Below are 27,781 nucleotides of genomic sequence, written 5' to 3'. Positions count from 1 at the left end.
CGGGCACTGTATACAGATGTGAAGTAATCAGGGCAGCACAGGGCACCGACGTACTGTGAAAAACACATACGCTGGAGTTACAACAGTGCCTAGTGGCCAAAGTGAGCAGTGTGTACAGGATGGCGGCCAATCAAGGAATATTTTAGGGTATTATTTAAAAAAAATTATTTCAAAGGCCCAGTGGAATCTTTACTTCTCTCAGAGTAATTCACGTCATGTCTACGTGACACAAGTCGCTTGCCTTTCAAAATCGAGGCGTTTCTGTCCAGTTAAGGCTGGTGACAGGAGACGCTCTGAGCCCTCTGCTGGAACTGCTAGCGAATTCACGCCATTGATTTAGCCAATAGCGTGCACGCGACACCGATCACGTGTGTGGATGCTTGTGTGGATGCTGGAGTCTTCTGCGGTGCAGAACACACTTGCTTCGCTCTCTTGTAATCCAGACCTCGAGCAGAACAGACGTCTTTTTGGAAAACAGAGCCTCTGGCTTTGCTTTTGACGGCCGGCCACCAACGTCAGTTAACAAGAACCGCTTGACTTTCCGTTGCCCATTTTAATTAATTGTTCGACCTCCTAGACCGGCCTAAACTTGCTAACTTCCGACCCTAGGCGCGCCCTTTGTAGTCCGTATATTGAAATATATCATCTTTATTGTACTTAATTCCATGTTTTGTCATTTAACGGCAGCCCTGGATGCCCACTATCAAATCCTGACCGCTCGACCTCCTGCACACTGCCGCCACGAGGCATATTTGATAACCTTCTTGCCCCTTCCGTGCCATTTTATACACTAACATTGGTGTCAGAAGTCTCTCTCCCCATGTCCAAACCACATACTCTTTTACTATTGGTGTCAGAAGTGGGATGTAACAATTATATCTCCCCTTGCCGGCACGAAATCTTTTACTTGACGAAATCTGACGTTGTAATTGATGTGTTGGCAGATGTGCCAACACCTTGTAGTTAGAGGAGGCCGAAATGCACGCTATAATCTAACGCAGACTGGCGTGAGGTCTGGAACAGGATACGTAATGAATGCTATAAAGAAAAGTACGTAGCTGCTGGAATACTTAACTTCAATCCATCATTTGTATACAGCATTCTTGATGATACAAGTGAGACTCTCTCTAGAAATGGTTAATGGCGCCTTGATAGGTCGTAGTCATGGACTTAGCTGAAGGCTATTCTAACTGTCTCTCGGCAAATGAGAGAAAGGCTTCGTCAGTGTAGTCGCTAGCAAAGTCGTCGTACAACTGGGGCGAGTGCTAGTACGTCTCTCTAGACCTGCCGTGTGGTGGCGCTCGGTCTGCAATTACTGACAGTGGCGACACGCGGGTCCGACATGTACTAATGGACCGCGGCCGATTTAAAGCTACCACCTAGCAAGTGTGGTGTCTGGCGGTCACACCACAGTAATTATTAAAGAGCACTCCACTTGTCCCCTCTACAGGAACTATGTCAGAGGCGTGGGGAAAAGACGAGTCAATAAGCGAGAGGCGTTGTAATATGTCGGAACGACCGAGAGGTATGGTTTGGGAGAGAGAGATGACTCACGCCGAAGCGTGCAGGGAAACACGGGCAAGTGTGTCACCGGCTTTATTACATTGAAGGTACACAGCGGGCTTTGCGATGATCTCGGCGATGGCGCCACGTACCGCGCGTGGGTCAGCGCCAACGCGAGTACCGGAGTCTGCAGCATTGGCGTGCGGTTGCCCAGCCTTGCGGATGTAGCGATCCTACTCACGCCGTGGCTAAGCGGCCGCCGCGCACGTGAACTGTGACCTTGACCGGGAACACAGTGTGCTGCTCCCTCAAGCGTGACCAGTGGACCCTGGGTAGAGTACCGAAGGGAACCAGCCGGCCGACGTCGTTGTAGTGAGCCTTAGGAGCTCCGCCCAGGGCAGCTCTTTCACTGCCCGCAGACAGCTCTGCACCCTCGGTGCCTATTCTGTATCTTTCCACTGTTGTGCCGATCGTTTCGGTACTCAAGAGCACCGAACGGTCTAGTACTCGAATTAGAGCCGCTGCGCTATTCAGTATGCATTTCGGAAGCGATACCGTTCGAGTCGCGCAAGCCAATCAAAAGTAAACGGCCGCAGATCCGCGTATGCTCACTGCAGCGCGCACAGCGCCACGAACACAAAGCAGCTAGCAGGCGACACAGGCGCGCTATTCTTCGAAGTACCGAAAAGATAGGTATTTGACTGTACAGGGTGATTCAAAAAGAATACCACAACTTTAAAAATGTGTACTTAATGAAAGAAACATAATATAACCTTCTGTTATACATCATTACAAAGAGTATTCAAAAGGTTTTTCTTTCACTCAAAAACAAGTTCAGAGATGTTCAATATGGCCCCCTCCAGACACTCGAGCAATATCAACCCGATGCTCCAACTCGTTCCACACTCTCTGTAGCATATCAGGCGTAACAGTTTGGATAGCTGCTGTTATTTCTCGTTTCAAATCATCAATGGTGGCTGGGAGAGGTGGCCGAAACACCATATCCTTAACATACCCCCATAAGAAAAAATCGCAGGGGGTAAGATCAGGGCTTCTTGGAGGCCAGTGATGAAGTGCTCTGTCACGGGCTGCCTGGCGGCCGATCCATCGCCTCGGGTAGTTGACGTTCAGGTTTCATAACTAACCTTTTTCGTAGGACTCTCCATACAGTTGATTGTGGAATTTGCAGCTCTCTGCTAGCTCTGCGAGTCGATTTTCCTGGGCTGCGAACAAAGGCTTGCTGGATGCGTGCTACATTTTCATCACTCGTTCTCGGCCGTCCAGAACTTTTCCCTTTGCACAAACACCCAATCTCTGTAAACTGTTTATACCAACGTTTAAGACACCACCTATCAGGAGGTTTAACACCATACTTCGTTCGAAATGCACGCTGAACAACTGTCGTCGATTCACTTCTGCCGTACTCAATAACACAAAAAGCTTTCTGTTGAGCGGTCGCCATCTTAGCATTAACTGACGCTGACGCCTAGTCAACAGCGCCTCAAGCGAACAAATGTACAACTAAATGAAACTTTATAGCTCCCTTAATTCGCCGACAGATAGTGCTTAGCTCTGCCTTTTGTCGTTGCAGAGTTTTAAATTCCTAAAGTTGTGGTATTCTTTTTGAATCACCCTGTATTTTGCAGATTGTTGTAAATGCCGAATTATGTCATCTTATTCTCATTCACACTGACATCGTGTTTTGGATTTTACGTTTCGGAAAATAAGTTAGGAATAGTGTGTAGTACCACATTGTACTAATACATCTACAAAGACACCCGAAAAATTGATTCTGAGAGTTTCAACGAATAAGAAGATAAACAGAATGTGGTTATAACTCGCTCCAAGACATCCAAATGGTTAAGTAGCCCACTTCCCTATATGATACGTCAGCGATTTGGGTATTAAAAACAAACTTGAAAAAACGCATTTTCGAGAGCTCCTGCAGTTCGTCGAAGTTTATAACATGCATCTCGTGAATTAAAATGTTTCGTATATGGTGCTACAGTCTAAAAATATTACGGCGGATATCTTTCATCTGTGTCTACTGTTGTTGTGGATTCGATCGCAGATAAATACTTTTGACAGGCAAGATTATGAAGATGACTGCTGCTAGTTACATTACCAGTATTTTAAGTTGTGCTCTTAGATTCCTGTCTAACCGCATACTCGGAAATCGCTACATATTCGGAAAAAATGCTAAATTATTTCGGACAAGCAAAAATATGAAGGTCACTGTCGGTTGTTTCTCTCAGAGAAATTTCATATTTCGATTTTTTAATACACAGAAATCACGAAATCATTACTGAGGAAGAGCGCTCTTACATGTAAGTAATAACAAATATTCCAGAAAAATCTTCACTAACACAAGTAACATTGTCTTAGAACGTGTTGCATATATGAAGAGGAAAAAAAAAATTTCGTACCTCATCCGTGCTCGAACCCAGGTCCATTTTCTTTTTAATGCCCGCGCGCTAACTACTTAGCCACACCAAACATCAGTCAGGTAAAGCTAATGTATTGTACTACTAGGGTGAGGAAGGTAGGCTGACTTCGTTACCAAACGGTGCTGCGTAAGCCATTAAGTCATAGTTTGGAAGATTTCCAATGTCAGGCTTCACATAACTGATTTCCATTGTTACTTGAAAGTTGTAAACACGTTTCAGTAATTGCTAACTAAACCATTTGTGGGAAAAAGTACACAAAGTCACTAGTAACGTCAGTTCACACTCATATAATATACGTAAGCAGAGCCGATGTCGTGATATTTAATGATCTTTTAACTCTTATTTGTATAAAAAATAATACGTATTTTGAGAGAATATTGACCGAAACTTTTTTCTTTGATGTAATAATTCACAGAAACAACCTAAGATAACCATATCTCTAACAAAGGAAAATAGTCTATTCTGAACTCCCTTTCCAACCGGATGCGTCCTCTGGTGATTCTTTAGTAACAAAATCACTAAATCCAACGCTAAAACCAATAAATATGTTTAAAATAACAAATTATATGTGTATATAAACCACAGCTCACCGATCGACAGAGCCACACAGAAATCCAAAACCTCTCGGTACAATTGTCGTAAAATAGGTGGGAGGACCGTTCGGTAACAGGTCTCAGAAGCTTACTGAATAGGACATTTCGACAAAGAACCGAAAATGACGTCACTACCGAAACTAACCTACTACACCGATCGGTATGAACGATACAGAATAGGACCCTGGAGGCCGCGAGTTCGCACCCCGGCCATAACCCCGAGGCCGACAGATTGCAGTTCGCCGGACGACGCCACCCAGGCAGCGGAGGCGAGCAGCGCTCTCGCTCCTCACTACGGTGCAGCTGTAAGGTGCGGCGCGCCCCGCCACACCAATGAGGCGTCCGTGCAGCGGAGGTTGGAGGTAGCTTCACCGGGCCGGCTGGCTGCCGATGCCCATCACCAAAAGGTCGTCGTGGTTGGCCTGCAACTGAAACAATCGTCATTCTATACGATTCTAGACCGGACAAAATGGCGACATGACTGCCTGATTGGAGCTTCCGGGCTCTCTTATTTATACGCCCGCATCTCGTGGTCGTGCGGTAGCGTTCTCGCTTCCCACGCTCGGGTTCCCGGGTTCGATTCCCGGCGGGGTCAGGGATTTTCAATGCCTCGTGATGGCTGGGTGTTGTGTGCTGTCCTTAGGTTAGTTAGGTTTAAGTAGTTCTAAGTTCTAGGGGACTGATGACCTTAGATGTTAAGTCCCATAGTGCTCAGAGCCATTTGAACCATTTCTTATTTATACGTCTTTTCCCTACATCTCTGTCGTACTTCCTCTGGAGGAGACACGTGAAATGCTCGTTAATAATTACAACGTCAGCTTTCCTCAGCCCGCTTCGGCCGCTGCACACAGGCCACTAGGTGCTGTAGTAACTGCAACGTACGTGTATTTCGCAGTACATCAGTGCCCTGTGTTACCCTGATTACCTCACACTTGTATACAGTGCCCACCGGCTTGTCCCTTCCCCACTCTGGGTGGTGTCATAAACCTGCCTTGCAGAATCATTTGCAAAACATCAACATCGTCGGCACCTGGCCGAGGTGCCAATCGGTCCTTCAACTACTGCCTCCCAGCTACAGCTGCGCCAAATTAACAAGAATTCCCCAAATCCACACCTGTACTTATTCGTGGCGCGCAGCTGTATCTAACGAGTCTTCGGACTGAAGACGGAAACAGCGACAAGCACAGTAACTCTTCGAGCAGCCCTGCGGTATTCCGCCTTTGTTGACTCCCATTTGGACGAGACGCCCGCTGTGTTGCAGGTGCAAGAGCTGGCTCGTCAGATGGGCTGCTCGCCGGCAACTCAGGCTGCCGCCACGACGCCGCCAACTCTGGCTGCCGCCACGACGCCGCCGCCCCCGCAGCGCACCGTGTACGTCATCACCCCCACGTACCGCCGGCCCGAGCAGCTGGCCGAGCTGACGCGCCTGGCGCAGACGCTGATGCACGTGCCCGCGCTGCACTGGCTCGTCGTCGAAGAGGAGGCCCCCACCACAACACTGGTCTCCGAGCTGCTCGCCTCGACCGGTATCCCCTACGACCACCTCGTCGGTGAGTACTGAGCACTGTTCCCAGTACCGCTAGCTGTGGGCTACTCCTGTATACGAGATTGGGCGAATTTCAACTTCAGATGTGTCAATTGTCGGCAAGGGCGTCTGCAGTAATTTTTCTGGGCTTGGAGGGGTGAAGGGTTCAAGACTCTATGATTGTCATTTTGTCATTTTTGATAAAAGTGAAGTGGGCCCTGTTCGGACGTGTCAAGCTACAAGAACTATGAAGGTACTATGAAAGTAAACGATGTAGATGACAGAGAATTGATCGTTACCCATTCAATATTTATATTTTTATGTGTAGATTACCTTGATACTTGAGAGGTTAAGCCGATCTTTTTTTCCCTGGTGCCATGTCCCGCACTGACGCAGGGTCGGCATTGTTAGGAACGGATTTGGCAAGTTCAGTAATAAGGGGTGGCTGGATGCCCTTTCTGCCGCCTCCCCATACCCCCCGGGACGGAATTAGTGTACCCCAGCTGTCTGCATCTAGCGTAATTTATGGAATAGTGCGAATGTGTTCAGATGTCGGCGATTCGCGTAACTGAGGCGGAACGTGGGGACCAGACCGGTATTCACCTGGCGGGATGTGGAAAACCGCCTAAACACCACATCCAGGCTGGCCGGCACACCGGCCCTCGTCGTTAATCCGCCGGGCGGATTCGATCCGGGGCCGGCGCGCCTACCCAAGTCCAGGAAGCAGCGCGTTAGCGCTTTCGGCTATCCTGGCGGGTACTTGAGAGATTAAGCCGATACCTTGATGAAATACAAGATTCAACATATTGCCGAATGTACTGAGTTAACGACAATCACCCGACAGCAATATGCACATATACGGATGGCAGTAGTACCGCGTACACAAGGTGTTTAAGAGCTATCATTTGTACATATTTGGCTCACGTGAAAAGGTTTCCGACGCGATCATGACCACACGACGGGAATTAACAGTCGTTATGGGACATTCCATTTCGGAAATCGTTAGGGAATTCAATGTTCCGTGATCCTAAGTGTCAATAGTTTGCCAAAAATAGCACATTTTAGGCATTAGCTCTCACCACGAACTAAGCAGAGGCCGAGGGCAGTAGCGTTTCCGTAAGTTGTCAGTGTTAACAGACAAGCAATACTGTGTGAAATACTCTGAACTGCCACGGAAACTGGCATAGGCAAGCGTATTCAAATACAAAGATATACACTCCTGGAAATTGAAAAAAGAACACATTGACACCGGTGTGTCAGACCCACCATACTTGCTCCGGACACTGCGAGAGGGCTGTACAAGTAATGATCACACGCACGGCACAGCGGACACACCAGGAACCGCGGTGTTGGCCGTCGAATGGCGCTAGCTGCGCAGCATTTGTGCACCGCCGCCGTCAGTGTCAGCCAGTTCGCCGTGGCATACGGAGCTCCATCGCAGTCTTTAACACTGGTAGCATGCCGCGACAGCGTGGACGTGAACCGTATGTGCAGTTGACGGACTTTGAGCGAGGGCGTATAGTGGGCATGCGGGAGGCCGGGTGGACGTACCGCCGAATTGCTCAACACGTGGGGCGTGAGGTCTCCACAGTACATCGATGTTGTCGCCAGTGATCGGCGGAAGGTGCACGTGCCCGTCGACCTGGGACCGGACCGCAGCGGCGCACGGATGCACGCCAAGACCGTAGGATCCTACGGAGTGCCGTAGGGGACCGCACCGCCACTTCCCAGCAAATTAGGGACACTGTTGCTCCTGGGGTATCGGCGAGGACCATTCGCAACCGTCTCCATGAAGCTGGGCTACGGTCCCGCACACCGTTAGGCCGTCTTCCGCTCACGCCCCAACATCGTGCAGCCCGCCTCCAGTGGTGTCGCGACAGGCGTGAATGGAGGGGCGAATGGAGACGTGTCGTCTTCAGCGATGAGAGTCGCTTCTGCCTTGGTGCCAATGATGGTCGTATGCGTGTTTGGCGCCGTGCAGGTGAGCGCCACAATCAGGACTGCATACGACCGAGGCACACAGGGCCAACACCCGGCATCATGGTGTGGGGAGCGATCTCCTACACTGGCCGTACACCACTGGTGATCGTCGAGGGGACACTGAATAGTGCACGGTACATCAAAACCGTCATCGAACCCATCGTTCTACCATTCCTAGACCGGCAAGGGAACTTGCTGTTCCAACAGGACAATGCACGTCCGCATGTATCTCGTGCCACCCAACGTGCTCTAGAAGGTGTAAGTCAACTACCCTGGCCAGCAAGATCTCCGGATCTGTACCCCATTGAGCATGTTTGGGACTGGATGAAGCGTCGTCTCACGCGGTCTGCACGTCCAGCACGAACGCTGGTCCAACTGAGGTGCCAGGTGGTAATGGCATGGCAAGCCGTTCCACAGGACTACATCCAGCATCTGTACGATCGTCTCCATGGGCGAATACCAGCCTGCATTGCTGCGAAAGATGGATATACACTGTACTAGTGCCGACATTGTGCATGCTCTGTTGCCTGTGTCTATGTGCCTGTGGTTCTGTCAGTGTGATCATGTGATGTATCTGACCCCAGGAATGTGTCAATAAAGTTTCCCCTTCCTGGGACAATGAATTCACGGTGTTCTTATTTCAATTTCCAGGAGTGTATGTAAACAGGCAGAATACGACGCAGCGATCGGCAACGCCTATGCAAGACAACAAGTGTCTGGCGCAGTTAGATCGGTTACTGCTGCTACAATGGCAGGTTATCAAGATTTAAGTGAGTATGAACGTGGTTTTATAGTCGGTGCACGAGCGATGAGACACAGCATCTCCAAAGCAGCGATGAAGTGGAGGTTTTCCCGTACGACTATTTCTCGAATGTATCGTGAATATCAGGAAACCGATACAATATCAGATCTCCGACATCGCTGCGGCCGGAAAAAGATACTGCAAGAACGGGACCAACGACGACTGAAGAGAATCGTTCAACGTGACAGAAGTGCAACTCTTCCGCAAATTGCTGCAGTTTTCAATGCTGGGCCATCAACAAGTATCAGCGTACGAACCATTCAACGAAATTTTCAATGTGATAGGGCCTGCAGCTGCGATGAATTTCTTGAAAGATTTCATGAAACCTTCAGGTGCCATTCTCTTTATTTTATTTACGGCTGTACAATTTGGCTTTAGGCCATTTTCAAGTATTTTATGGATGATTTTTACAATTAAATTATGCCTTGTATGTCGTTGTTCCTATGACTCCATGTTACGCTTCTAAAATAAATCCGAAACGTTTTACACTATTTTAGGAGCACATTACTTTCGAACAGTTGTTGCAGTCGTACAATTGTACACAAAATAAAGAGAATGGTAGCTGAAGACATCATGAAACCTTCAAAAAACAAAAAAACAAAAAACGTTCAGCGAAACATCATCGATATGGGCTTTCAGTCACGTACGCTTGATGACTGCACGACACAAAGCTTTACGTCTCGCCTGGGCCCGTCAACACCGACATTGTACCAGCGTACCAGTTTCTTTGACTTTCAATGATGTCTGCAAGGTGATGCACATCTGTGTGCCACTTGTTATTTGTACCTCTATTCGTTCTGATTTTCTATTTATTTCCTTCACAGGGCCAATGCCAGAGGAGTATAAGAACAAAACAGGAACGAAAGCGCGTGGAGTTTCACAACGCAATAGAGGACTGCAGTGGATAAGAGCGAATGCAACAACAGGGGTCTTGTATTTTGGTGATGATGATAACGCGTACAACATTCGGTTATTTGAAGAAGTAAGAAATGACATCTTTTCCATCGAAACTAGTAAAAAATGACTTGTTTGATGTTACTGTTGCTTGGAAATTATTTATGATCTTAAAATCGTTTTATAGCTCTAGTAGCTTACTTATAGTTTCTAAAGATTTAATTCTGAAAAACAACAACCTGCATAATTTTGTTAAACAGAACAATAGAAAAAGCAGCCTAGTGACAACTAATTACTTTCTTTCATATATAAGGAGTGCATAAAGCGTTATTATTGATCTGAAAATGTTTTTCGTCACTTGTGTACATTCTCGTTCTCTCTCCATGGAACGCACACTCTTCATCAGTATAACTAGAAAGTGTGTTCAGAAATAAGCTATTTGCAATTTACACGTCATCTGAATAAGAGTCGCTGTACACATCATCCAACATACACGCCCTCAGAAAAGAGACATAATTGTTAGAGGTGATAGCAGAGAACAGTTTTCAAGGTGTTGTATTCATGTTTAAGCTAACGGGACTGGATATCATGAAATGTGTATGCACAGTCATATAATTTCTGAATGAATGTGGAGGGGTGGGATTACTGGTACTGGCAGCTCGAACGTTAGGCACGTAATGGGACCCCTTAGGGATATGGCTACTATGGAGGACAAGCAATCCAGTGTGCGCTATGTTTGCATACCGGGGGCAATGAGTTCAGATGTGTAACGGGTGCTTTCGGATGCCATGAAGAGCGCAGGGTATAGCCAGTTGCAGGTGGGAACTCAAATTGGTAATAACTGTGTGTGTCAAAAAAATGGTTCAAATGGCTCTGAGCACTATGGAACTTAACATCTGAGGTCATCAGTCCCCTAGAACTTAGAACTACTTAAACCTAACTAGCCTAAGGACATCACACACATCCATGCCCGAGGCAGGATTCGAACCTGCGACCGTAGTAGTCGCGCGGTTCCGGACTGAAGCGCCTAGAACCGCTCGGCCACCGCGACCGACAACTGTGTGTGTCGCTTTGGATCAGAATTGATTCTCTCTGGTTTTGGCCAGCTAGCTGAAATAGCCAGTCTTGCTTGTGTGGTGGAGGACGAGCTCACCATGTGTAGCATCGTCGACAGAACCAGCTGTGGTCCTTTGGTGCAGAGCCGAGTGGAGTGTCTGAATCAGAGACTCAAACGGTTCTGCGGCCGTGTAGGCTGCAGATTTCTCAACTTGCGCCATAGGGCGGAGGGTTTCCGGGTTCTGTTAAATATGTCAGGAGTCCACCACACGCAAGAAGCGGCTGTACGGTAGTGTGGGCGGTATGGAGGGGACTAGAAGGATTTTTAGGTTAGAGGATCTCGCGAAAGTGAAGAAAGATTTTCAGTTTCAAAGGGTGTAGGACGAACACAGGAAGAGGGTAGACATAGGAACACTCTATATTGTAGTTGTGTTGGGAAAGAACCAGACCTCCAAGCACTAATAGAAAGATACTGAAAGCTGGATAAAAGCCGAAATTTTTAGAAGAGACTTAACTGTATTCAGGAATGTTTATTGCTGTCAGAAATAGTTTACCTTGTAGTAATCGAACTGGATATTTTTTGTGAGTTAGAATGGGTAGAGGTTATACTTGACAACCGGAATAAATCAGTAATTGTTCAAAGAGAACTTGAGTGTCATTTCAAATAGGTAGTCAACTCATACATTTATAGCTGGTGGTGACTTCATCCACTCTCGATATGCTGCGAAAATACATGTTTAACGTCGGCGGTAGGCATAAGAGTCGTCCAAAATCGCCCTGAACGCTTTTTTAGAAAATAATTTTGAACAAATGGTTCAGAAGTCCAGTCTACATCTACATCTGCATCTAAGTGATTACTCTGCTGTTCACAATAAAGCGCATGGCAGAGGGTTCAATGAACCACCTTCAAGCTGTCTCTCTACCGTTCCATTCTCGAACGGTGTGCGGGAGAAACGAGACTTAAATTTTTCTGTGCGAGCCCTGATCTCACTTATTTTATCGTGATGATCGTTTCTCCCTATGTAGATGTGTGCCAACAGAATGTTTTCGCAATCGGAGGAGAAAACTGCTGATTGAAATTTCATGAGAAGATCCCGTCGCAGCGAAAAACGCCTTTGTTTTAATGATTGCCATTCCAATTCACATATCATGTCTGTGGCACTATCTCCCCTATTTCGCGATAATACAAAACGAGCTGCCCTTCTGCAAATGATTGCGAAAAGATACTTGACCTCTTAACAACAAATAATCCTAACCAAATAGGGAGCAGCAAGACAGACACACGTATTAGTGACCACTAGGTTATTGTAGGTAGACTGAATACCGTAACATCCAAATCCACCCAAAATAAACGTAAAATACATCTACTTAAAAAAAAACAGACCAAAATTCGCTTCATACATTCCTAAGAGACAATCTGCACTACTTCCAATCTGACAATGTAAGTGTAGACCAGATACGGTTTAAATTCAAAGAAATAGTATCGACGGCAATTGAGAGATATAACCAAATAAATTAATAAGAGGTGGTACTGATCCCCCATTGTACGTAAATAAGGTCAGAACACTATTGCAGAAGCAAAGAGAAAAGTATGCCAAATTAAAAGAACGCAAAATCCCCTAGATTGCCGCAGTTTTACAGACGCTCTAAATTTCGCGCGAACTTTAATGCAAGATGCGTTTCATAGTTTACACAATGAAATTCTGTCTCGAAATATGGCAGAAAACCTTAAGAGATTTTGGTCGCCTGGGAAGTACACCAGCGGCAAGACGCAGTCAGTACCTTCACAGCACGTTAACGATGATGATGTTATTGACGACAATGTCACTGAAGCAGAATTACTAAAGACGGTTTTCCGAAATACCTTCTCGATAGAAGACGAAGTAAATGCTCCAGAATTCGAATCAGGAACAACTGCCAATAAGAGTAACTTAGAAGTAAATACCCACGGTGTAGCGAAGAGACTTAAAACACTTAAGGGGCTCCAGAACGCCCTATACTTGCAATGTTAAAATAATGCTTATAAATTACATCTTTCCTCACAAAGTATTTGGTCTCGCGGTTAAGGCGCTCAGTCCGGAACCGCGGGACTGCTACGGTCGCAGGTTCGAATCCTGCCTCGGGCATGGATGTGTGTGATGTCCTTAGGTTAGTTAGGTTTAAGTAGTTCTAAGTTCTAGGGGACTGATGACCACAGTAGTTAAGTCCCGTAGTGCTCAGAGCCATTTGAACCATTTTTTTTTCACAAAGTATTTGAAGTCGGAAGTTGAACTTTTTACAGATTATTTATTGGAATATGGGCTACAACTTAACACAGGGATTTTACAAAATTTTAGTTCAGTTATTAAAGATGATTTTTTTTCAATTGTAATGAAAATTCACAACACTTTTTTGCAATTTTTTATTTATATATTCAAAAATATACTGTTTTTTGGAAAAAGGCTGTGTTAAATTATGCAGAAGGTACTGTGTAACATTTACTGAAAGTTTGAAACAAACATGTTTGGAAGATCCTTAGAAAACATGTAATTAGTATGAGAAAATAAAAGTTTTGGGAATCGAGCGACAAAGATTGGATTAACTTTTTAGTGCATTCCAGGTCCATAGGATGGATTATCTTCATCCTCTGCAAACTCCTCCTCCAGCTTCCTCTTGTTCCTCCTCCTGTTTACTCTTGCTTGTATTTCTAGACTCTTTACGGCCCTGTCTGCAGCCCGAAGGCGTTCCTTGTCTAAAGCAAGCATCGCTCGTACCATGTTAGAACCTATCTTCATTCCCATATTTCTAAATACCTTGCACCTTACAATGTTGCCATCATTGAAAGTCGCAACAGCATCATACACACCAAAGTGAAGTGTTTCTATTCCAACAAATACAGTCTTGGGGATTCTCGACCATATAACACTATTTACACTTTCATTGGGGTTTTGAGTTTTTCCGTGAATACACTTTTTCAACAGCGATATATATTGAACCATCACAGGTTAGCCACAACACATACTTTATCTCACATCACTAAAATGTACCTGATGAACACGGACGTTAATAATAACACCATTTGACAGCAGTTTAACAGCGCCACAGTGGATCACGCCCATGTAGAACACATTTCAAAAAAAATTTAAAAATAGTTGTAGTCTTCGGAATTGAATAAATTATATATCTATTAAAAGGTAATAGTCTGCAGATTCAGAAAATGCAAAAAAGTAAAAATTGAACTTTTCATGATTTTGAGCCTTTCCGGAGCCCCTTAAAAAGGCAAGGCTTCTGGTCCAGATTGTATAGCAATTAGGTTCCTTTCAGAGCATGCTTGTACGATGGATCCACACTTAGCAATCAAATAGAACCAGTCGCTCGTAGAAAAATCCGTGCAGAAAGACTGGAAAGTTGCACAAGTCACACCTTTAACAAAGACAGGAAATATGAGTAATCCACTAAAATACAGACCAGTATCACTAACGCAGGATTTTGGAACATATGCTGTGCTCGAACATTATGAATCACCTTTAGGAAAAATATTTATTGACAAACAGCCAACACTGATCAGAAAATATCTTATTCGTGATACACAACTAACTATTTATTCCCACGAAGTAATGAGTGCTATTGACAGGGCATGTCAAACTGATTCCATATTTTTAGATTTCCAGAAGTCTTTTGACACAGTTCCTCACAAACGACTTCTAATTAAATTGCGTACCAATGGAGTATCGTCTCAGTTGTGTAACTCGATTCGTTGTTTCCTGTCAGACAGATAGGTCACAGTTAGCAATAACTGATGGAAAGTCATCGAACAAAACAGAAATAATATCGGGCGTCCCCCAACAATTTGTTAGAGGTCCTCAGTTGTTCCTGATTTTCATAAACTATTTAGGAGACAATCTGAGCAGCTCTCTTTGATTGTTTGGAGATGACGCTGTAGTTTTCCATCAGGTAAAGTCATCAGATGATCAAAACGAATTACAAAATGATTTATACGAGATGTCTGTATGTTGCACAAAGTGGTAATTGACTCCAAATCATGAAAAGTGTAAAGTCATCCACATGAGCGCTGAAAGGTGTTGTTTAAACTTCTGTTTCACGATAAATCACACAAATCTAAAGGCTGTAAACTCAACTAGATACTTACGGGTTACAGTTGCGAATAACTTAAACTGGAACTATCACACAGAAAATGTTGTGGGTAAAGCAAACTGCGATTTATTGGCGGAACACTTAGAAAATGCAACAGGTCTACTTAAAGAGACTGCCTACATTACGCTTGCCTGCCTTCTTCTGTAATATTGCTGGACGATGTGGGATCCGCATCAGATGGGGCTGACGGGGGACACAGGAAAAGTTGAAAGAAGGGAAGCTCGTTTTGTATTATCGTGAAACTTTGGAGAGAGTGCCACGGCCATGATTCAGGACTTGGTGTGGATGTTATTAATACAAAGGCGTTTTTCGTTGCGGTTAAATCTTTTCAAGAGATTTCTATCACCAGCTTTCTCCTCCGAATGTGAAAATATTTTATTCACGCCGACATGCATAGGGAGAAACGAGTATTACAGTAAAATAAGGGAAATAAGAGCTCGAAAGGAAAGATATAAGTGTTGGTTTTTTCCGCCCGCTGTTTGAGAGTGGAGTGGTTCAAATGGTTCAAATGGCTCTGAGCACTATGGGACTTAACATCTGAAGTCATCAGTCCCCTAGAACTTAGAACTACTTAAACCTAACTAACCTAAGGACATCACACACATCCATGCCCGGGGCAGGATTCGAACCTGCGACCGTAGCGGTCGCGCGGTTCCAGACTGAATCGCCTAGAACCGCTCGGCCACACTGGCCGGCTGAGAGTGGAGTAATAGAGATTTAGTGTGCAGGTGGTTCGATGAACTTACTGCCAGGCACTGAAGTGTGATTTGCAGAGTAGCCATGTAGATGCAGATGTCAGATACAGAAATTCGTCTTCAACTCTGAGAAGTGTAGTGTGACTGTATCACGAAAGCGGCAATAGTGTAGCAATCAGCCAGATCATTCGCTGTAACGCAGAACAACTTGCATGCTGAGGAACACAGTAGTTAGCTATCTGTGGTAAAAGGAAAATGCATTTATGCTTTGATGGAGAAAGAGAACAAATGATTAATCCTTACAGCTCTATTTGTGCATTTTCTACGAACAGTTGGGCTTCTGCTACTGAGAATTGGGGTAGACAGACTAATCCACTGCAAAATGTGTGATTGCCAGATACCACATTCACTAACAGAGGACCACACCAAACAGAAAACGTGGAGTGCGTTGCAGTTTCTGACAAGGTACTATCAAAGTGAATCAGGGGTTTTTCGTACATACTGACAGCAAATGAAATGAGGCAACAAACTGTTGTGACTTGGCAAGACAGCCAAGCCACTATGATAGGTAGCCGAAAAGCACGCGTTTAAGCTCACGCAGGCTGGCGTGAGGTCTGGAACATTTAAGGAAGTTAGGCTTTAGCAAAAAAGGTCGTAGCTGTTGCAATACTTAACTTTAATCCATAATTGGTGAACATCGGTCTGACGGTACATGCATCACAAGATAAATAGAAAATGATAATGGCGCCTTGCTAGGTCGTAGCAAATGACGTAGCTGAAGGCTATGCTAACTATCGTCTCGGCAAATGAGAGCGTAATTTGTCAGTGAACCATCTCTAGCAAAGACGGCTGTACAACTGGTCCGAGTGCTAGGACGTCTCTAGACCTGCCGTGTGGCGGCGCTCGGTCTGCAATCACTGATAGTGGCGACACGCGGGTCCGTCGTATACTAGCGGACCGCGGCCGATTTAAAGGCTACCACCTAGCAAGTGTGGTGTCTGGCAGTGACACCACATTCCTGCCCCGCAAATCGGCGAAAGGTTGTGTTACAATGCTTCCGCCCGCCGTGGGGATGACCCCATGTTGACGTATGCGACGAGGTGGGGAGCCTAACAACAGGTGAGGCTGTGCCACCCGCACCCTGCCATTCGGTCCGAGGGGAGCTAGGAAACGCCTGAAAACCTAGTCCAGGGTGCACGCCAACATGCGGTGTACGCGCCCGTAGAGAGACAGGAGGGGCCGAAGGGTCGACCTCCATCGGGTCGGAGCATCCGACGGGCGAAGACGGCAGATGGTCCGGAGCGGGCAAAAGTTCCGTGGCGGAGGACAACTGGTCACGGGAAGCGATCGGCGGCGCGTGACCCAGGGAGGCGCCCGGCGGCTGCAGCGACGCGTCCACTGCGGGCGTCGCCGGCGAGAGAACAGGCGGCGGCGGCGGTGGCGGCGCGTCGCCATGGGGCAAAATGGAAGGCAGCATCGGTAACACCTGGGGCTGAGGCGAGCCAGTAGATGGGTCCCCAGGGCGCTGACCGGACGGCACCGTCGCTGAAAGCAGACGGGGAGCGGCAGATCCCGTGCGACGACAGAGGCGCAGCTGATTGAGATGCCGACGCACCTCACCAGAGGCCCCCAAAACCAGATAGATCGCGCGGCCGAGGCAGCGAAGAATGCGCCCTTCGAGCCAACGCCGTGAACCTCGATAGTTGCGATAGTATACAACGTCGCCTGGCTGCCGCTGCACAGGAACCTGATGCGGCGGATGTAGCAAAGACATCAAGGTTCGATGAGGGCGACCGGGGAGCAACTCAACCGGCGAGCGACCATCTCGGGGCTGAGAGCGATACGAGGACAAAAAGATCAATAACGCGTCCTCCCGAGAAGGCGACTCTTTCAACATCAACATCTGTGACTTGAAAGTCCGGACCAAACGTTCAGCGGCACCGTTTGACTGTGGCGAAAACGGCGCGGACGTCAGATGTTGAATACCATTGGCCTTGCAGAATGACTGAAATTCTGTGGACATGAATTGTGGGTCATTGTCGGTAACAATAGTCTGTGGAAGACCTTCAATGCAAAAGATAGCGGACAACGCTTGAATGGTGGCAGAAGACGTCGTGGAAGACATCCGGACAACAAAAGGAAAATTACTGAATGAATCGACCAGAACCAACCACCGAGCATTCCAGAATGGACCAGCAAAATCGATGTGTAAGCGTTGCCAAGGGAAAGACGCTTTTGGCCAAGCAACGAATTTCCGCGGTGGTGCGGATTGTTGTTCGGCACACGCCATGTAAGAAGAGCACATATTCGTAATCGCAGCATCGATTCCGAACCAAGTACAGTGCTGACGAGCAAGTTGTTTCGTTCGCACTATACCCCAATGTCCTTGGTGGAGAAGCCGTAAGACAGAGGACTGTAACGAACGCGGGACCATGACCCTGGACTGATCATTATCAGAACGCAACAGCAAAACACCATGTCGTACAAAAAGTCTCTCCTTGTGAGCAAAAAATCGGCGAACCAACGGATCTCCGATCCGTGACTTTGACAAGGGCCATTGCGTAGCAACAAAACGCAGAACGGTAGCAAGGACAGGTTCGGCAGCTGTGGCCGTAGCTACACGACGAAAATCAATCGGAAACGAATCGACCACGTCATCGGTTTCCGAATCAATGAACATGCAAGCAAGTTCGGAGGAATCGAATGCTCTATCCGCAGCAACAGGCAAACGGGACAACGCATCGGCGTTTCCGTGCTTAGCAGTTGACCAATACAAGATATCGTAGCGGTACTGCGAGAGGAAAACAGACCAGCGAATGAATTTCTGCGCTGTACGTGGAGGTACAGGCTTGGACGGATGAAAAAGCGATGTCAAAAGTTTGTGGTCGGTGATGATGGTAAAGTGACGACCATACAACAAATCATGAAACTTTGTAACACCAAATACGAGAGCCAATGCTTCTTTCTCGATCTGTGAATAATTTCTTTGCGCAGACGAGAGCAATTTGGACGCAAAGGCAATAGGGCGATCGTGCGAACCATCTTTGTGCGCAAGCACAGCACCGATCCCGAAATCCGATGCATCCACCATCAACAAAAGGGGCTTCCGGGGATCGAATGGCGTAAGGCAAGTGTTGGAAAGCAACGCCGATTTCAACTGGCGAAAGGCGCGTTCGCATTCCGTCGTCCAGACGAACGGAACACCTTTACGGCGTAAGCGATGAAGCGGAGCTGAAATGGAAGAGGCGTGGCGCACATAGCGATGATAATAAATTATTTTTCCCAGCACACTCTGTAGCTGCTTCAAATTCTGCGGCGAAGGCAAGTCTTGTATGGCACGGAGGTGGTCTGGACTGGGATGTATGCCTTGGACATTGAGTACGTGTCCCAGATAGGGTAAGTCACGAACAAAAAACACACATTTGTCCTTCCGCAAGCGAAGACCATTTTGTCGCAAGACCTGAAATAATGTTCTGAGATTGGCTAAATGTTCTTCTTCCGTCTTTCCGGAGATCGCAATATCGTCCAGATAGTTTGCTGCAGTAGGGACCGACGCACAAACAGTTTGTAGATATTGCTGAAACAATGCAGGGGCGGATGCACACCCGAATGGCAGTCGTTTGAATCGGTACAAACCAAGATGCGTGTTAACCACCAAAACGAGCTGGAATTCTTCGTCCACCGGTATTTGCAAGTATGCATCTGCTAGGTCCAACTTCGAAAAATATTTACCCGGGCACAGTTTGTCAAAAAGATCTTCCGGGCGGGGTAAAGGAAAACTTGCTATCACTAGTTGTGGTTCACTGTTGCCTTGAAGTCCACACAAAGTCTCAGTTTTCCGGATGGTTTTTGCAAAATTACTAAGGGTGATGCCCAGAGAGAAGCCTACACACGTTCAATCACACTTTGTGATTCCAAATCGTGTGCGACCTCATCACGCAATGCGTGGGGAACATTGCGCGCTCGGAAAAATTTCGGTTGCGCGTTTACTTTCATTTCCAAACGTGCTTGATAGTTCTTAGCGCAACCAAGGCCCGGTGCAAAAATGTCTGCAAATTCTTCACATAGACGAGAAACACTGTCTGAAGGCACAGTCTGGTTCACTGATAGGACCTGATTTATTATAGACAAGTTAAACAACTGAAATAAATCTAAACCAAACAAGTTCACTGCAGAAGAAGAACAAAGTATGTAAAATGACACAAGTTTTGTTTGTCCCTTGTATGTTGCAAGAAGGCTGCACTGTCCTAACACAGGGATCGCCTGTCCGGAATAACTAGTTAGCTTAACATTTGCGGCACGCAATGGAGGTGTGCCCAGCTATTTGTACGTGTCGTGATTGAGAAGTGAAACTGCAGCTCCGGTATCGAGGTGGAACGGTATCACTTTGCCGTTAAAGTCCAAATCAACAAAAAGTTTATTATCCTGCTGACGACAAGAGCGACTGTCTCGTGCAACGTGAACTGACACTGGTACAGAATCACTTGCGACTTGACGGGATTTCCGGCGATGGCGACGCACACTATTTGTGGAACGAACACAGTCACTGTTAGAGAGAGTAGCACTGGGCGGAGTGGAATGTACTACATGAATTTCCAAGGGCGAAGTTTCACGAGCCTGAGTATCCTTGGTTCGATTTCGATTCCAGCGCGAAGCAAAGGGCCTGGAATGGTTTTGAGCTTCCGATTTGAGCTTTTTCTGGCAAACACTCTAAACATATCCTTTTTTATTACAGAAAAAGCAAATAGCTTGGCGTGACGGGCAATTCTCACGCGAATGTCTAGTAGCACACCGCAGGCATGATTTCACTGCATTTGCTTGCCAGCGTGGGACACGTGGCTGAGAGCCAGGCGGCATTGGCGTGTCCGGGTGCGAGGACTGTTTACTGTTCCGTGCAGCTCGCCTGGCGGGCTGATTAACGTGACACACAGGTGGCGAATTTTCAAATTATTCCTGAGCAAAGTCAAGTGTGTCCTGCCGATCCAATATGTCCATCACTTGTTGAAGGGAGGGATTGACTAGTTTCAAAATCTATTCCCGTATACGAACATCAAAAATGTTCTGTGCAATTGCATCACGCACCATAGTATCTGAATAAGGGAGTCCACATTCACACTCAAAAGCACAATCCCTAGTAAGGTCTTGCAAGGTTGCAACCCACTCCCTATTAGTCTGACCTGCCGTACGTTTTGTACGAAAGAAGCTATACCTTTTTGCAACTACATTGACTGATTCTTTGAAATATGCATCTAACGCAGACAAAATTTCGTCGTAGGACAGAGTTGCAACGTCGCGTCGGGGAAATAATTTCACTATCACACGGTACGTTTGCACCCCTACACATGATAATAAGAAAGGCTGCTGCTCGTTACCTTGAATTCTGTAGGCGGCGAGATGGAATCAAACTGACGTGACCACTCCGTCCAGCTCTCCAGTGCTGCATCAAAAGGACGAAAAGGTGGTGCAACTGTGTGTTGTGGCTGCGTGAGCGGTGGAGCGGCGACTGCCGCATCGTTTGGCATTGCACGTTGACCCTGGACGAGCTGTCCAAGGGCATCCAATAAGGCCTGCGTCTGCTGATTCTGCAAGCGATAAAATTCGGACAGTACATCTGTAGATTGTGGCGAAGCCATGACACAAGTAAATCAATACAAACGCAAAATTCTCGTCGCCAATCCTCGGCGCCAAACTGTTGTGACTTGGCAAGACAGCCAAGCCACTATGATAGGTAGCCGAAAAGCACGCGTTTAAGCTCACGCAGGCTGGCGTGAGGTCTGGAACATTTAAGGAAGTTAGGCTTTAGCAAAAAAGGTCGTAGCTGTTGCAATACTTAACTTTAATCCATAATTGGTGAACATCGGTCTGACGGTACATGCATCACAAGATAAATAGAAAATGATAATGGCGCCTTGCTAGGTCGTAGCAAATGACGTAGCTGAAGGCTATGCTAACTATCGTCTCGGCAAATGAGAGCGTAATTTGTCAGTGAACCATCTCTAGCAAAGACGGCTGTACAACTGGTCCGAGTGCTAGGACGTCTCTAGACCTGCCGTGTGGCGGCGCTCGGTCTGCAATCACTGATAGTGGCGACACGCGGGTCCGTCGTATACTAGCGGACCGCGGCCGATTTAAAGGCTACCACCTAGCAAGTGTGGTGTCTGGCGGTGACACCACACAAACCTTATTGCGTAGTTTCAAAGTCACGTTCGTTTTGAGCCCTTAAAAGGATCAGTGAAACTACCTAACAAAGTACTAAGCAGATAACATCACAGTCCAAAACAAAGTAGTGTAGCATGTTGAGATATGATATTTTCTTCCATGAGAATGCTTGTCCCCACACAGTTGCTGCAAAACAATATATTGGCGCGTTACTCTGTGCGTGCAGTGCGCTGTAGTAGACAGTATCGCTAGCTGGCGTGCTCCTTGTCGCTGGTTCAAAGCCAACCACCAGCAACTATTTTTTGTTTAGTATTTCTGATTTCTGAAAGTATTATGAAATATCTTATATCTCTAACGTTTGTATATCTAGAATATTTGATGACCGTATAAACACATTTTGGAACATTCGATGTTTGGATAAATAACTGCACTCTCTCTCCGAGAAATCAGATCTGTTCTGGCTGTATGTTGGTGTCAGTAATAAATATGCTTTCAGTGCTAAGTGTTGTACTCCATTGAAGAACTTATCTTCGGATTGTGGTTTGGACGTCACATTGTTTGGTAGAGACGACGAGTACTTAAAAACATCTACATCAACATGGCTCCAATTTGTCAACATCAGAGTCGTAGCTTATAAGTCAGGAACCGGAATACGAGCGGTGCATCATTCCTACGATACGAATATTCAGGATACAAATGATTTAACAACAGTAGTAAATCAGCGTCACATCAGGTATCTGCAGAGTTTTCCAGAGGCGCTGCCAAGAACCCGATGAAATGGTGAAATGGCCGAAAAATTCGGCCGAGTCGCCAGTTACTACAGCTAAGATGACTTAATGTGTTTGGCACAGCCCAGATCAGCAATGATTCGGGAACCACGAAGAGAAGTTTATTAACTACGACAAGCTCCTGGCTGATCCTAAGAAAACATTTGATTATAATGAATAGCAAGGCTGCTTAGCATAAAAAAATTGGAGAACACGGCTTAGTGTATTGAGGAACCAGCACAATGATACAGACGGAATGTTTTGGTCCTTTGCAACAGTCCAAATATGACAGAAGCAGACAAAATCTCACATCTGACGAAAGAAATCCCAGAAGACATCTACGAAGCTCTTCTGGTAAAGGACGCCATAACAACGTAATAATTTGTCAAGTTGCGCCAGCACATCGAGGAAATGCAATCGAGTCGGAAGAAAGATGTATGATCGACTCCATAACGTGGTCTCTATGAGGGTCATGGAGGACCACCATGAACTCGCCTCTCTCATAGGCTAGATAGTAAGAGAAGAGAGACATAATTGTATGGCAGCCAGGAAAGTCGAACCGAGTGCACAAGACATAGCAGCCATCAATGTGGACTCCATACGTCAGGAGATAACAGACAGTGTCGAGAAAGAGATGTATCGACCTTTGGAACCAACCTCCACCACCTGTCGAACGCACCGTGAAAAACGGATTCGGTCAGCTCGGACTTAACGCCACAGTCGCCAATGACAATACAGCATCCGACGAAGACAGGTTCAACCAACTCCTCGACCAAGTAACATGCTCCCCATGGGGACAGCCATTGGAGGACGGAAGTCAACAGGCCAGCCTATTCGGGAAACATTGTGCACTACGGCCCTATTGACGCCAATAGACTGCAGACGATTACAGTCGACCTGTGGGCCGAAGATCATCGCCATATCCTGGAGGATGTCACTCCCCAACACGCCGTAACCATTCCACATCACCGTTCAGAGGTGCCAACTGCTAGCCTAGACATCGAAATTAGGAAAAATAAACGAGACGACCATCTATGGAGGTGAGGCCGCCACAGATGAAAAACTCCTCCATGGACGACATTTACCAAGATGACATGAAATCTCTTTGGCGTCATCAATCAGTCCGGGCGCTATTTGGCTCAGGGGCTCCTTTTTCTGTAATGCCGAATGCTTATCGCCGCCGACTGAGAAAGACAATATTCCGTGATACTAAGGCGACTGTGCTGAATGTCGGAAATGGAAAATACGCCCAGCCGAGAGGAACATGTATTGCAAGAATAACTATCAATGGCAGAACACAGCCCTTTGGATCTGTCGTTTTAAAAGGAAGTAGTCATGATATTATTCTGGAATGGGACTTCTTGCAGGCATCACAAGCATCATAGAGTGCAGAAGATCAGTGCTTGCTCCAGACAGAAGAACCTGTTTCAACAAGCACTCATAACGAAACTGACATGGGTGTTTGCCACTGAAGACGTTTTTATAACATCATCCTCTACGAGAAGAATGCCAGTCGTCAATCGAGGTGCACAGTTAAACTGTGAAACATTTTTCGATTACAAGAAGCTACACAGGCTCACAAACCAAATATACATGGCTGCGACTATCATAACACTGGTCAACACTCATTTTCTTGCCAAGGATATTTGAGTGGCTTTAGGATGGGTTAGTGGTGCTGAGGACGAATATAGCAACCATTTATGCAGTTTGGCTCTAGTTTTTGAGATAATGCATGATTTATTCAAAAAATTAGAAAAAATTGCTAATACTGAACTCGAGTGCTACAAACTACAATGAAAAAAGAAAATAATCTTTATAAATAGCTTCTATGAAAACCTGATAGGCATTTGCCCACGTATAAAACATAATTGAAAAGTTTCTCTATAAGTATATCATTTTCTGTCCATGACGAACCGCTTCCTGCACGCTTTCCTTTTATAGGTCTCTTCAGAACAGTCACGTTGCAGATTCCAGCAATAATTTGCCATCATATGCCTGTCCCATCTTCCTTTATATCTTTCCTCTATTCTTTTCATATCTTGATGGAACCGCTCTCCTTGTTCCTCACTGAAATCACCTAGATTACGAGGAAATCGATCCAAGTGGCTGTGAAGGAAGTGCAATTTTATGCTCATGTTAGCTCCTAAGTTTTGAAAGTTAGTGAGCATGTTTTTGACCAGTTCCTCGTAATTGGGAGCTTTATGATTGCCCAAAAAACATTTTACAACAGCGACAAAACTGTTCCAGGCCGATGCTTCAGTGACAGTCATGACACTTGTAAAATTGGTATCGTTGATGAGCCTGCGAATTTGAGGACCATCAAATATTCCTGCCTTAAGTTTTTCACTACTGAGTCCAGGGAACGTATTGCAGATGTATGTGAAGCAATTACTATTTCTGTCTAAAGCTTTGGTGAATTGCTTCATTAGTCCTAACTTAATATGTAATGGTGGAAGAACAATCTTGTCCCTACTAACTAGAGGTTAATTAATGATGTTTGCTTCACCAACAGCCATATGTTCCCTTGGAGGCTATGTTTTCTGCTTCCAATGTTCGTGCTTTGCCCTACTATCCCACATGCAGATAAAACATGGGTGCTTTGTGTATCCACTTTGTTGTCCAAGCAAGAAGTTCACCATTTTCAAATCAACACAAATCAACCACTGGTGCTGCATATACTGAATTTTCTGCAGAACCATCTTGATGTTAGCATATGCTTCACAAAGTTTTGTTGAGTGGGCAATTGGAATAGATGCGTAACGATTGCCATTGTGTAGGAGCACACATTTTAAACTTCTAGTGGAACTGTCTATGAAGAGACGCCAGTCCTCTGGTCTATATTCCGGCAGCCCCAATTCAAGTAAAAGTCCAGGTATATTGCTGCAATACACTATAACCTCTTCTTGGTTGAAGTATGGAAGAAGGTTTTCTTCTCTCGTCCGGTAAGCTGTTATTTTAACACTTGGATGAAGACAGTTCTTTTCCTTAAGCCTGGATGCTAAGAGTTCTGATGCTTGCTTTGAAAGATTGAGTTCTCGTATCAAGTCACTGAGCTCCTTCTGGTCGAACTGCTGGGGTTGTGTCTCACGTCCTTCGTATTCCGAACCACTACTTGTACATTCCTCGCCGTGCACCTCGTCATCTGATGATGTTAGCGTGGGTAATGTTGTGAAGGTTGGTAGAGGAACATCGTTGCTGTGCACCACCGGTCTTCTTGCTGACTCCAAATCGGGATATTCCCACTTTCGTTTTTTGAACCTATTAAAACCTTTCACATTAACAATGCAAAAATAGCAATCATCTGTATGGTTCTTCTGCTCTCGCCATACCATAGGCACTCCGAAGTTTAAGCTTTTCCTTTTTCGTTTTGTCCACTGCCGTAAGCACTCCACACAGCATTTACAAACTTTATGGGGTGCCCACGCCTTGTCTTGATCTCCAAGTTTAATTCCGAAACATGCCAGATACGCTTCCTTCACAAAAGGAGTGATATTCTTCCTGTTCTTTTGAAGAACGTATTCACCACAAATGTAGCAGAACTCATCTGGATGGTTCACGCAAAGACGGAGTGAAGAACTCATGTTTTCCTAAAACAAAATTGCACAAATACTACATATTATGCAGAACTTTCTTGTATTTGCATGTCAATCACATCCAACAAACATCATTAATTGTTTTGTGTGAAATGAATACTCACCTCTTATTTGCTACGTCACGATGAAAAGGTTCTATCTCCTTGAAGCTGCACTGCACATGTGTGTGACTTTCGACCATCGCCATTTTTCTTGTTTACACTGAACGCTACCTATCGGCTGTTGCGGGGATTACCTCGGCCAACAAATGAATGTCGAGTACCGCCGAATTCAAATCTGCACAACCCTCAATATCTTCAACACAAGCATCGCACAACAGGACTGAACACATGCTGACAGTGTGATGTTTGCATGATGTAATCCTCAACCACACAGATGCACTCCCTGAGCACAATTGTTTAATAAAGATAGTACAATATCACTAATTAAAAAACAGGTAGCAAATACATTACACCATATATGGACCCTGCAGTCGATATTATCCACATGAAACTCTCATTTCCACAAATAACCTATATCTCAAAAACCAGAGCCAATTTGGAAAAAGTACAAATATACTCGGAATGAGTATCATAACAATATCCCATTTTCGTTCAAACTTCCCTGGCAACGAAAAAAAAATTTATTTTGTAGAGCTGTATAATCATTATAGATGGTCAAGGATAACTTTGGATCACTAATTATCATGATCAACCAAAACTCATCCGTAAAGGTATGTGTGTAAGGACAGCCAAACTATTTCAGGAAGGGCATATTAGTGTCATCAACGAAGAATCGTGTCTGCTACCATTTCAAGGAGCTAGGCATTTTAACTGTGCCGTCACAATACAAATTTTCCATAGTGAACGTCGTCATAAATAATCCATCACAATTTGAGAAGGACAGTGATCTACATACCTAAAAGACTAGATGGAAAATTCACGTTTATTACCCGATGTTGAAGCTGTCAATGGCTCAGAGAGGAGTTCAATATGCAGTAATAAAAAGTTCCGATCATTTGCCCTATAACATACGAGGGTTGCCCGGAATGTAATGCACCGCATTTTTTTCTCAGCCGAAAACAATGCTACGAATGCGGAACGTTACGTATGTATTATCTGAAGTCTTCTGAGTGCGCGCGTTTAGTTTCTGTCACTTCCGGCAGATAGCGTAGCTGCAAGACAGCTCAAAATGGCGTCTGTAGGTGATCTACGTTTCAAGCACTGTGCTGCCATTGAATTTCTCAGTGCATAGGAAGAAACTGTAGTGAATATTCACAGACGCTTGTGCAAAGTCGATGGAGCATCTGCTGACGACATAAGTACAGTTAGTTGCTGGGCACGGAGGGTGGGGTCATCGAAAGGCGATATGGCGGAGTTCCACGATTTGAAGCTGTCGGAGAGACCATCCACGGCTCACGGCTGTCATACCTGATATGTTGCAGCTAGCTTCCACTTGTTTGGGCCATTAAAGGATGCCATTCGTGGAAGACATTTTGAGGACTGTGAGAAGGTGATTGGTACTGACAGGGCATACACGCCCTTGTTTAGAGCTAGGGGAAGGCCGTAGAACCGGATGGAGATTACGTGGAAAAATACGGTGAGCAGATAAAACACTATTATTTTGTGTGTGTAATTCTCATTACGTTCAATAA

At 45.7% G+C, this 27,781-nt stretch overlaps 1 protein-coding gene across 1 annotated transcript in view; it reads left to right on the top strand.

Moving 5' to 3' along the window:
* LOC126160954 (galactosylgalactosylxylosylprotein 3-beta-glucuronosyltransferase P-like) overlaps positions 1-27,781 on the top strand; it is a 220,932-nt gene that overhangs the window by 153,156 nt on the left and 39,995 nt on the right. Inside the window, exons 2-3 of the mRNA XM_049916947.1 lie at positions 5,805-6,093; positions 9,675-9,832. Coding sequence (XP_049772904.1) covers positions 5,805-6,093; positions 9,675-9,832 — 447 coding nt within the window. The remainder of the gene's footprint in view (positions 1-5,804; positions 6,094-9,674; positions 9,833-27,781) is intronic.

This window comes from Schistocerca cancellata, chromosome 2 (genome assembly GCF_023864275.1).
Source record: "Schistocerca cancellata isolate TAMUIC-IGC-003103 chromosome 2, iqSchCanc2.1, whole genome shotgun sequence".
Taxonomy (NCBI): domain Eukaryota; kingdom Metazoa; phylum Arthropoda; class Insecta; order Orthoptera; family Acrididae; genus Schistocerca; species Schistocerca cancellata.
This window is presented reverse-complemented; position numbering and strand designations above follow the sequence as displayed.